The sequence below is a fragment of the Leucoraja erinacea genome, chromosome 20 (assembly GCF_028641065.1).
Source record: "Leucoraja erinacea ecotype New England chromosome 20, Leri_hhj_1, whole genome shotgun sequence".
Taxonomy (NCBI): domain Eukaryota; kingdom Metazoa; phylum Chordata; class Chondrichthyes; order Rajiformes; family Rajidae; genus Leucoraja; species Leucoraja erinaceus.
This window is the reverse complement of record NC_073396.1, coordinates 18,525,957-18,538,240: the sequence shown is the minus strand read 5'-3', so window position 1 is coordinate 18,538,240 and position 12,284 is coordinate 18,525,957. Positions and strand designations below refer to the sequence as shown.

Genomic DNA, 12,284 nt, shown 5'->3' with positions numbered 1-12,284 from the left:
GTTTGGGTTGGGTATACAGTCACAAGGGAACCCTGGGCCAACCGACCTCTGCCGCTCCAGCTATCCCCTCCCCCCCACATCCCCGCACCATCTCATCAACTGCTACTCTGAAGCCAACATAGGTTCAGGACCATCTTCCATCCAGGTCCCCTGGGTCACGATGTTCATTGGTTTCAGATGACCAGCCTGTGACCGAACTGGCCACTTCTGATGAAAGGTCCTGTAGACAGTGTTCATTCAGTTACTCTCTGCACAGATGCTGCCTGACCAGCAGAATGTTTCCAGCTCTCTGTTCCCTCTGATGGAGTGATCAGTCTGACCCACGGCTCAGTCAGCCTCTCTGATCTCCCTGCCTTGTTCAGTCTTGGCCCTCACTCTCTCTGTCCCACCTCCCTCTCGCGGTCCCACCTCCCTCAGACCCAGGGGGTTCCGAGCTCAGCATGTGGCCTCACCTGTATGTGCTCACTCCACAGAGGTCCCCGATGCCCCAGCCCAGGTGCGGCTGTCCGTGGCAGGCAGCACCTCGCTACTCGTCACCTTCCAGGAACCTCTCAGCATCAATTCCGCCGTGGTCACGAAGTACAAAGGTAAGCCGTGTGGGCTGGTGCAGAGGGAGTTTCACTCGATGTCTGACCCTGGGAATGTGCCATGGGATGGTTTAGAGGGAGCTTCACTCTGTCTGTTGTTCTTGCAGTTGAATGGAGCACATCTCCTGACTTCAGCACGTTAACGGGAGAGACTGTTCTGGACGGGATGAAGGCTCTGAGCTCCACCATGATGGGGCTGGTCACGGTAAGGAGTATGACACCCCGTGTGCGCGCATGGAAGGCACGTGGAAGACAGTACGAGTGGGGATTCATGGAACGGTGGTACCAGTGTCGGACCGCAGCCACAGAGACAACGCTCCCCTCTGTACATCCTCAACCTGGTCAGAGCCTTGTAGCACCCACACTGACCCCAGCCGGACCCTGACCCTGGACCTGATCCTAACTGGACTCTGACCTTGACCCTAATTGGATCCTGATCCTAGACGACCTCTGGCCCTGACTGATCTTGACCCTAGACTTGACCCCTGGACCTGTCTGGACCATGACCCTGGACTTGACCCTTGACCTGACTGGATCCTGACCCCAGACCCTAGAGTGTACGGCATAGGGCATGGAGTGTAGAGCGTAGAGAGTTGAGCATTTGACGAAGAGTGGAAATGAAGATCATGCAGCGTGGATGGTTGAAAATAGAGCATTAAATGTAGAACAGACAGCACAAGAACTGGCCCTTCGGCCCTCCATGCCTTTGCTGACCATCTGGAACTGACTGCCGGTGGGTGGAGGGGATGGGATGGAATGGAGGGGAGGGGGACCAGGCACTGGGGCCAAAATGATTGGTGGGGCTTTGGGGACAGAGAGGAGGAGGAGTGGGTGAGGTGAGATCGCTCATTGGGGCTGGGTTAGGCTGAGCTGATGGGGCCCAATGGCTGTGAGTAGCTGGAGGCTGAGTCTGTGCTCTCCCACAGGGGCAGCCGTACTACGCGCGGGTGTCTGCCCACAACATGAAGGGCTGGGGTCCCCCGTGCAGCTCGGTGCCGGCCTGTGCAGCCCCCTCTAGTAAGTATGACAGCACCTTATCTACCCTTTACCACCCTCTCTCCCCACTCCACCCCCCCTCCCTCCCTCTCTCACTCACTGTCTCTCACTCCCTCCCCCTCCCACTCACCTTCTCATGCTGCAGTCAATGTCACCCTTTCCTTTCACTACACAATCAACTGATCAAAGGCACGAAAAACACATTGAACAATCCCCCGGGCAACAATCTCATCAGGAGATGATCATCCCATGGGTCTAACCCTGGGGAGGGGGGACGGGGGGGGAACGGGGGGTGTATTATGTGTGACCCCATGGAGGTGGGGCGGGTTTTGAGACTAACCATGGGGTGATCTGTGTTGTGTCTAATCTTTGTGTGGGGGGGGGGGGGGGGGGGGGTGGGGGTATGTCATGTCTGACCCCAGCGTGGGGTGTATGGGCCTAACCCAGGGCTGGAGTGTGCTGGGATATGGCCCTGGGATGGGATGCCCGAGTGGTATTTGTGGGGCAGGCATTGCCCCAGTGAGTATAGGATGGAGCTGCAGTCCAGAGCACAAGGTGCTGGGACAGCTAAGCCCAGCTCTGCCCTGGTTGCAGCCCTTCTGCGGCTGTCCCGGTCTCTGTTGGGGCAGTGAGTTTGTGCTGGGGTGGGCGTGGAAGCCCAGAGCCGGTGAAGCCCACATCCAAAATTCTGGAGAAATCTGGAGCAGGTCAGGCAGCATCTGTGGAGAAAAGCAATAGGGGAAATTTTGGTTTGAGACCGTTCTTCAGAATGAGGACTTTTTTTGGAGACTGGCGTCTGAAGAAGGGTCTCGACCTGAAACGTCGCCTATTTATTTTCTCCACAGATGCTGCCTGACCCGCTGAGTTACTCCAGCTTTCTATGTCTATCCCACATTCAACATGTTCATTAACATGAAACATATATTTAAGAGGGAGTTAGATGTGGCCCTTGTGGTTAATGGGATCAGGGGGTATGGAGAGAAGGCAGGTACAGGATACTGAGTTGGATGATCAGCCATGATCATATTGAATGGCGGTGCAGGCACGAAGGGCCGAATGGCCTACTCCTGCACCTATTTTCTGTGTTTCTATGATACCCAGCAGGTCAGGCAGCGCCCGTGGAAAGAGAAGTACCCAAGGTGGATGAACAAGTCCCTGAGGCTCCACCTCATCAGTTGGTCGTTGACTAAGGCCGACTCTTGCCACTTTGGGCCACAGCTAGTCTTGGCCTTGTTGGGAGGAGCCTCACCATTGGAGCCCTGGGAGATGGGCTGGGTGCCAGTCACCGGTGTGGGAGGGGGGATCTGGTCATTCTGCCAGGCCAGTGCGGACAGCCTGACCTCAGCCACGTGCCCACGGTCAGTGACACACTGTCTTCCTTCCACCGCAGGCTGGAGAGACGCGGATAGCAGGGAGGCGAGGCGACAGGGGAGGCCAGAGGCCCTGGAACAGCTGTTGGTGCAGGTGAAGACCCACCACCAGCAGTGTCTGTGTCACGGTGAGTTCATCAATGACCCTCCTCATGCCCGCCATCACTCCCATCTACACTGCCACGGGGCGTTTAGCAGTAATATAGCTTGCTGTCCACCTCCGCAGCCGGGCTTGGTAGTGAAGCTGTACGGACCCTGTGTCTGCTGGAGGCTGCTTTCACAACTCCTCAGGATGAAACGTGTTTCTTTGCTTTTCCAGAGAATGCAAAGGTCCACCTCCCGGGACGGAAGCACTCAATGTCCAAGAGCATCAAACACTTGTTTCAGCCCACAAGCAAATTTGTTAAAAATCTCAAAAGGTGAGTGGTGAGAGGAGTGGGCACTTTTGTCACTGAAATCTGAATTGGGACACAATAAAACAGAGAATGAGAGGCAGGATGGGACTTTCTGCACCTTGAACCTGGCCCACCATTCGTCAAGACGAGGGAGGTCATTTGCCTCTTGCCCCTTGTTCCTTTAAATCTAGATATCTTCAATCTCCATTGTGAATGAACTCATGGAGTGAGCGAGGGTGGAGGTTCCCAAAGGTTCACCACTCTCTGCTCCTCAAAGTTTCATTCCCTGTTGGCCAGCCCCTCATTCTGAGACCATGACTCCTGCTTCTAGACTCCAGAGCCAGGAGAAACCACCTCCAATCACCCGGCTGAGTGCTGCAACTGTGAGTGTATTTCAGTAAGAGGAGGTACGAGAGCTTGACAGCACCTAACACCAGGAGCTGCTTCTTCCCGCTGTAGGTGGGACTATGAAAAGCACAACACAGATATGCACACAATGCAGTAATCACACACAGATGCAGAGACACACACACACGCGCACACGCGCGTCACTGCATACTACAGATTTCTATGTTTCTATGGGTTATTGATTGGGGACAATCAGCCATGATCACAATGAAAGGTGCTGGCTCAAGGAGCTGAATGGCCTTCTCCTGCACTTATTTTCTATGTCTAACATTGAATGTGAGTTTTCTGATAGAAAGTAGAGGATGTTTTGGGAGTTTCCCGTTCCAGTCTCTGGTGCTTGAGCCCACAGTAACAAATCATCTCAACCAGGCAGGTCAAGCTGGGTGTGGCAGAGGCACAGTGGGAAGGCTCCTCACTCACAGTCAGCTGCAGGTGGCATTTAACCTGCAGGCAAATGGGTGTAGCTGGCATGGACCTGTTTCTTGCTGTACCACTCTGCGACTGAGAGCGGGGTTGTGCTGGTTGCTTCAGGAAGACAGTAGCTGTTGTCCTGACTTTCAGAGGCTTGTACCTGGCTGCGGTTCTCTACAAAGACGAGGATGTGGTGGTGACGCATGAGGAGCAGATCCCCGTGGTCGATGTGGACGATTCCTACTCCAGCTCACTGATGCAAGACTTCCTTTGGTTCATGAAGGTAAGGGAGGGGGGAGTGGATTAAAGCTGGCACCGGGCGCGCTGTAGCTCTGTGGAGAATGGAGACACGGCAGCCTGCCACATCTACTCTGCACAGTCGCAGCAAAATACCAGCCAGGCTTCCTGGCAGAAACACGGATGTACACAAGCACATGCCTGCAGTCCATCACATGTGAGTGGTTGACCTTCAGAAACCTGTCAAACATTGGAAAGAAATATTTAAAGGGCGTAGTAACAAAGGAAGTGCAGATGCTGGTTTATACCAAAATTAAATGCTTTAGTGATGGGGAGAAACGTGGGAAGGAAAGATGAAAGGGAGATGAGCACAGGACAGGACAGAGGAGGTGGAAGGAGACAGAATAAATATCTGATCCCCTGGAGCAGGGTATCTGGGGCACCTGCCAGCTGATCTCAGGAATATCGGTGTTCAGGGAGTGGGAACACTTTGTTACCACACTTTGCTAAGTTGTGTAAGAGGCAGGTGGGATGGATGGTGGTGGTGAGTGGGGCTGACATGACCATGGGTCACACCAGCCACCATAGTACCTCGCACCGTGGGCATCAGCCTGTGGCACTGGTGCGTTACAATGCTGAGAACTATATTCTGCACTCTGTATCTTCCCCGTTGCACCATCTATAGCACTTGAGTTTGAATTGGTTGTATATATGTATGGTATATTGATCTGTTTGGATAGCTTACAAAACAAAGCTTTCCACCGTACCTCAAGTGTGCCAGACATTCAGCAGGAGGGGTGGGTCACCACGGACAGCGGACTGTGGCATGGGCTTGGAGCGGTGGGGGGGGTGGTGTGCTGTCAGGATGGTGCAGTGAGCTGCGTGTTCTCTCACACACAGGTGTCGTACATGTGGGAGGAGAGTCGGTGGCTGGGACAGTGCATGAGCCCCTCCTCGTCATCCTGCTCCTCGGTGCTGCAGGCTCGCCATAAGATGCTGGTGGCTGTTGCCCAACTACAGGTGAGGCTGAGCTACAACAAGCCCCGTGCTGCTAACCTCTCACAAGGCACTCACCACCCCCCCCCCCCCCCCCCCCCCCCCCCCCCCCCGCTCCGTGCCGGTGTCTAGCCTGTCCCCAGATGGAGCACCTCAACATTCTCAATCTCTCTCTGTGCAGGAAGGAACCGCAGGTGCTGGTTTGCACCGTAGGTAGACACAAAATGCTGGAGTAACTCATTGGGACAGGCAGAGTCTCTGGAGAGAAGGAATGGGTGACGTTTCAGTCTGAAGTACGGTGTCGACCTGAAACGGCACGCATTCCTTCTCTCCAGAGGTGCTGGCTGTCCTGCTGCATTACAGTCTATCTCAATCAATCCCTCCTACATCAGCCCTTACTTCACCCTTACCGTTGTCACGTTCACGAGGCATTTAGACAGACCCATGGACAGGCAAGGGGCCAGAGGGACACACATCACATGCAGGCTGAAGGGAATAGTTTTGATTGGCATCATGGTCAGCACAGACATGATGGGCCAAAAGGCCTGTGCCTGGCCTGTACTATGTTCTATATTCAGCTCACTTGTAGAATGCTTTTCTGACGCTGTGATAAACAGGAGATCGTGAACTCTCTGATCCCGCACTTTAATCTAACATTTCTCTGAAAGTCTTACAAAGCTGTTTAAAATCATGAGGTGATAGAAGGGGCGAAGGCACTATCTTTTACCCAGGGTTGGGGAATCAAGAACCAGAGGACATAGCTATAAGATGAGAGGGGAAAGATTTAATAGGAACCTGAGGGGCAACTTCTTCACACAGAGGCTGGTGGGTGTATGGAACGAGCTGCCAGAGGAGGTAGTTGAGGCAGGTCCTATAATGACATTTTAAAAACACTTGGACAGATTTGGATGGATCGGAAATAGTTAGAGAGATACGGGCAAGTGTTGACGAGCATAGATGGGGCATCATGGATCAGTTGGGCCGAAGAGCCTGTTTCCGTGTTGTATGACTCTATGACTGTCCTCACCTGTTTAGTTCTGATCGGGGCCAGAGTCCTGGCGTCACTATCCAGCCGCAGGGCTTTGTGTGGCTGCTCAGTGCTGTCCCTGACCTTGGCCCAAGACGTTCTTGTGTCCGTGCTGGACATTGCATTACACGGCACTCGGTGTTGGTCACAGCTGCTGACTGTGCAGGGGCTGAGGGAGGGGCTGCACACGGCCGGGTTTTGTACCATTGTGGCTCCATTGTACACGGGCTGGCTAATTGTGCCGGTGGAGCTGTGACCTGCTGAGGGTCTTCTGTTCCTACGAATATTCTCTGAACACCCCACTGTTCTCTACGACTTGGGTCAATGCAGGTCTATTGTGATCAACCATTGCTTCAGCTCTCCAGCACCTTCCCTCAATGCTAAGTCTCTCTCCCCGCCCCTGTGAATTCCGCCACATTGTGCCACTGGCTGGCCGCCCTGCTGCTGGGGCTGGCCTGAGGGTTTAAGCTGCATTTCCAGCCCTGCCCCGGATGTTTGTTACCTCACCAGCTGCCCACCACTGTTCACCAGGAGTGGGTCGACTGAGGTCCACAGTGGTGTACGTGGTCTCCCCGTATCCACACACCCTCACAATTCCAGGGAGTACCCGCAGCCCGTGTGGAGTCCGTGGGGGGGGTTCATACATGACGGCAGACAACCGCTCCTTATTCTCCCATGTCGATCACTGCCTGCATAGGGAAATTGCAAAATGTGATGACTTCACTGCGACCTCTGATGACCCTCTCCCGCAGTTACACACGTGATGCTGCATCCTCCCAGCTACCCAGGGGCTCAGTTGACAATGACCTTCATCTCCCTTCCCCACTGCAATGGTGCTTAACACGGAGACATGTGTACGGCATTGAAACAGGACCTTCAGCCCAACTCGTCCATGCTGACCAGGTTAACATTCTGGGCTGGTCCCATTTGTCCTCTTCTGGTCTGTACCTCTCTAAACCCTTCCTATCCACATATCCATCTAAATGTCTTTGAAAGTCGTAATTGCATCCATTTTTATAGCTTCTTCCAGCAGCTCATTCCAGATACGGACTACCCCATGAGCAAAAAAGTAATTCCTGAAGTCACTCTTAAATTTCTTCCCTCTCACCCTAGCAGTTTTGGTCTCCGAATTTGAGGAAGGACATTATTGCTATTGAGGGAGTGCAGCGTAGGTTCGCAAGGTTAATTCCCGGGATGGCAGGACTGTCATATGCTGAGAGAATGGAGCGACTGGGCTTGTATACTCTGGAATTTAGGATGAGAGGGGATCTTATTGAAACGTATAAGATTATTAAGGGCTTGGACATGCTTGAGGCAGGAAACATGTTCTCGATGTTGGGGGAGATCAGAACCAGGGGCCACAGTTTAAGAATAAGGGGTAAGCCATTTAGAACGGAGATGTGGAAACACTTTTTCACACAGAGTTGTGTGTCTGTGGAATTCTCTGCCTCAGAAGGCTGTGGAAGGCTGTCCTCGATGGGCCAAATGGCCTACTCCTGCACCTATTGTCTTTTGTCTTGTCTAATAAGCCCACTAGACTAAATGGGACCCGTTGGGTCCCATGTTCACACGGGAGGACTGGTCCCCCAACGCAATATTCCATCTCTCCACCAATTCCAAAATTGGTGGCCAGGGGGCGGGGGGGCTTTCTGGAACACTAGTATGGGTGTTGTGAGACAAAGGAACTGGGTTCCAGAGGGCTAGTATGAACATTGTGGACCGAATGGATTCTTGGGATGGCAGCTCATTCACTCAGGCCTGGTGGGCTGGCAGCTCAGTCACTCAGGGCTGGTGGGCTGGCAGCTCAGTCACTCAGGCCTGGTGGGCTGGCTGCTCAGTCACTCAGGAACCTTGGGATAAAGACTGTGAACGTTCACTTTTTTCCAAGCCCCTTGTGATCTTGTACACTTCAAACTCATATCACATTTGTTGGACATGATTTGCCAGGCACAGAGGAGGAGTAGATTGACCTTATCGAGCTTCGTGCTGGTTCATTTGCACCCTCAAACAAAATAGCATAAATAGTCGCAGTCATTTTCCGTGGGTAGGGATGGCTCAAATTACAGGGGATAGATTGAAGATTAGAGGGAAAAGATGTGAAAGGGACCCAAGGGTCAATGTTTTCACACAGAGGTTAGTGGGTATATGGAACGAGTTGCCAGAGGAAGTCGTAGAGGGGTCAATTAATTTTCAGACATTTGGACAGATTCGTGGATGGGAATGTGTTGAGGGTATGTGGGCCAAACATGGGCAATTACTACTAGGTTAGGTCATAGTCTTACAGCATGGAAACAGGCCCAACGTGCCCACAGCATCCATCATGTTCCATCTACACAAGTCCCACCTGCGTGCATTTGGACCCATATAATTCTAATCCTGTCCTATCCATGTACCTGTCCAAATGTTTTTTAAACGTTGCGATATTACGTGTCTCCACTACCTCCTCTGACAGCATGTTCCATACAACCACCACCCTTTGTGTGAAAATATTACAGGTTCCTGTTAAATCTTTCCCACCTCACCTTAAACCTATAACCTCTGGTTCTCAATTCCCCTATTCTGTGCAAGAGTCCCTGTGCGTCTACCCGATCTATTCCTCATGATTTTATATACGTCCATAACATTACCCCTCATCCTCCTGTGGTCTGGAGAACAAAGACCCAACCTGCTCAACCTCTCCCTGTAGCTCAGGCCGCCTAGTCCTGGCAACATCCTCGTAAATCTTCTCATCACTTTCTGTGAAGCCAATAGTCTAAATGTGGCTTTGCCAATGTCTTATATAACTGCAACATGGCCTCCCAACTTCTATACTCAATACACGGACTGATGAAGGCCAATGTGCCAAAAGCCTTTTTGACTACCCTATCTGTGATGCCACTTTCAGCAAACTATGTACCTGTACTGCTAGATCCCTCTGCTCTTCAACACTCTCCAGAGCTCTTAACGTTCACTGTGTAGGTTAGTGCTCTCAGAATGCCTCACATTTCTCTGTATTAGATATATAGATAGATATAGATATGCCATTTATTGTCACTATACATGTACAGTGAAACTGAAAGCTGCTCGTACTCAGTGCATACATACAATTTAGCACAAAAAACAAGAGACAGAAAACAAAAAACAGAAGGGAGATGGGGGGGGGGGGGGGGAATAGGTGCACAAATTCTGCGGCGCTACATTCATATATACATATATACAGAAGGAAGTCCGTGTTGGGCGGTGTAGTCAGTGCATGTGTGAATTTGAATTTATAGTAGATATAATTCTCGGAAAGCAACTATTCCTGAGTCTGTTTGTCCTGGATTTGATGCACCTATAGCGCCTTCCAGAGGGCAGCAGGTCGAACAGTCCAAACGCAGGATGGGAGCTGTCTTTGATGATCTTCTTTGCCCTGCTAAGGCAGCGGGAGGTGTAGATGTCCATCAGGGAGGGGAGAGGGCAGCCAATGATCCTCTGCGCTGTCCTGGTTACCCTCTGAAGCCTCTCCCTGTCTGCCATGGTGCAGCTGCCATACCATGCTGTAATGCAGTATGTCAGCAGGCTCTCGATGGACGAGCGGTAGAAGGTCAGCAGCAGGTTAGAGTCCAGGTTGTGCTTCCTGAGGACCCTCAGGAAGTGCAGCCGCTGCTGAGCCTTCTTGATGACCGCTGTCGTGTTGTCCGTCCAGGAGATGTCAGCAGCGATATGGACACCGAGAAACCGGAAGGTGTTGACCCTCTCCACACACTCGCCGTTGATGTGTAGGGGGGCTAAGTCGGTGCTGTGCCTCCTGAAGTCGACAATGAGCTCTTTTGTTTTTTCCTGGTGTTCAGAGCCAGATTGTTTTTTCAGAGCACCAGGTTGTCAACTTCAGGACTTCCTCTGTAGGCTGCCTCGTCTCCCTTCGAAATAAGTCCGACCACAGTAGTGTCGTCAGCAAATTTGACGATGCGGTTGTTGTTGTGGGCCGGACTACAGTCGTAGGTGTAGAGACAGTATAAGAGGGGGCTTAGCACACAGCCCTGTGGGGAACCGGTACTCAACCTGCGAGTGGAGGAGAGGTGGGGGCCGAGTCTCACAGTCTGGGGCCGGTTGGTGAGGAAATCCTTTATCCAGGCACATGTGACAGTGGGGAGGCCGAGAGTGACCAGTTTACCTATGAGAATGTCCGGAATGATTGTATTAAAGGCTGAACTAAAATCCACAAAGAGCATCCGGACGTAGCTCTGCCCCTGCTCCAGATGGCTCAGCACAGAGTGGAGAGCTACGGTGATGGCGTCTTCTGTGGATCTGTTTTGGCGATAGGCGAATTGGTGGGGGTCGAGGTCTGGTGGTAGATAGTCCTTGATGTGCTGGAGGACCAACCTCTCGAAGCACTTCGTGATTACCGGAGTGAGGGCCACAGGACGGTAGTCATTAAGGCTGGTGATGGTAGACTTCTTCGGCACTGGGACGATTGTGGCTGATTTTAGGCAGGACGGAATAACTGCCTGGGCCAGGGAGAGGTTGAAAATTCTGGTGAAGATGGCAGTGAGCTGGTGGGCGCACGCTTTGAGCACCTTACCAGGGACTCCATCTGGGCCGGTAGCCTTCTTGGGGTTCACTGCCAGGAGCACCCGTCTGACATCGTGCTCCATTACAGTGAGTGGAGTAGTACAGGAGCTAGGTGAGGGTGGAAACAGGGCTGTAGCAGGTGAGTGCTGCTGTTGTGATGATTCAAAGCGGGAGAAGAAGCAATTTAGCTTTTCTGCCAGCGGCGCACTCAGGTCTTCTGACTTTGTGGCACAGCCTCTGTAGTTGGTAATGTCTTGTATGCCCCGCCATACCTCCCGTGTATTATTGCTGGACAAGTGGGACTCTATGCTCCTCTTATGGTCCGCCTTGGCTTTTTTAATACCACTTTTCAGATCGGCTCGAGCAGCCCTGTACAGAGCTCTGTCACCTGACCTGAAGGCAGCATCGCGGTAAATTCCATCAACCGTGCCTCAGTAGACAATTCGGTCAGCATGGAGGAGTTGGGCCGATGGGCCTGTTTCCGTGCTGTATGTGTCTGTGATTCTATGTGGGTTCCAGGGGTCAGGTGGAAATGTTATTGACTGTGAATCAATTGATTTTTGGAGCAGGTCCAACAGACAATAAACAGTGGACTTGCTCCTGCTCATGCTGAGTCTGATGTTACCGGTGTATCTCCTAGTTCCAGATTACCCAGTGAAGCATCCATTCACCAGATCCTCACTAACCTTCCAAACCCAATGATTACCCCGGTGTGACATCCCGACTCCTCCTTTAATTCTCTCACAGCGATGTCTCTCTGACCTCCTGCCTTCATGTTGCAGGGACTACTAGGAACCCAGGACCTGGGCCAACTCTACTTTGAACCGATCAAGGACAAGCTGGGCAATGTTCTGATGGTGACCTTGAGGGAACTGAGCTCATACCAGAGTCTGGAGAATGCCCGGTGGATTCCTCTGGCCAGGGTGCAGAGCCAGCGCAAGTGCCTGACCACAGCAGATGAGCCCACAGCCCTGGACATGCTGCTGTCCACCATGCACGTAGGCTCACGGCCCTGAGAAAGAGCCCATGCGGCAGTGCACAAAACAGTGATGCTGTAAATCCACAGTTGTAGTCGCAGTTGTAGTGCTGTCTCCACGGTTCTGTTCATCGCAGGATGGAAGGGAGAGACGATGGGCATTGCCTGGGTCAGAACATTTGACATGTGAGGGAGACTGGGAGGAGGACCTTGCACTGGAGGAGGAGGAGGTGGAGGGGGGTGGATGGAGGTGGTTCGATAGAAATCATTACCGTTGTGGGAATGTTGAAGACGAGAGAGAGAGAGAGAGAGGGTTAAGGTGAGAGTTGCAGAGGGGTGAGTGGGTGG

At 52.4% G+C, this 12,284-nt stretch overlaps 1 protein-coding gene across 1 annotated transcript in view; it reads left to right on the top strand.

Moving 5' to 3' along the window:
• LOC129706866 (ankyrin repeat and fibronectin type-III domain-containing protein 1-like) overlaps positions 1-12,284 on the top strand; it is a 49,918-nt gene that overhangs the window by 18,430 nt on the left and 19,204 nt on the right. Inside the window, exons 5-12 of the mRNA XM_055651454.1 lie at positions 474-587; positions 695-792; positions 1,514-1,604; positions 2,974-3,081; positions 3,273-3,372; positions 4,318-4,450; positions 5,305-5,424; positions 11,743-11,958. Of these exons, the coding sequence (XP_055507429.1) occupies positions 474-587; positions 695-792; positions 1,514-1,604; positions 2,974-3,081; positions 3,273-3,372; positions 4,318-4,450; positions 5,305-5,424; positions 11,743-11,958 (980 nt within the window). The remainder of the gene's footprint in view (positions 1-473; positions 588-694; positions 793-1,513; positions 1,605-2,973; positions 3,082-3,272; positions 3,373-4,317; positions 4,451-5,304; positions 5,425-11,742; positions 11,959-12,284) is intronic.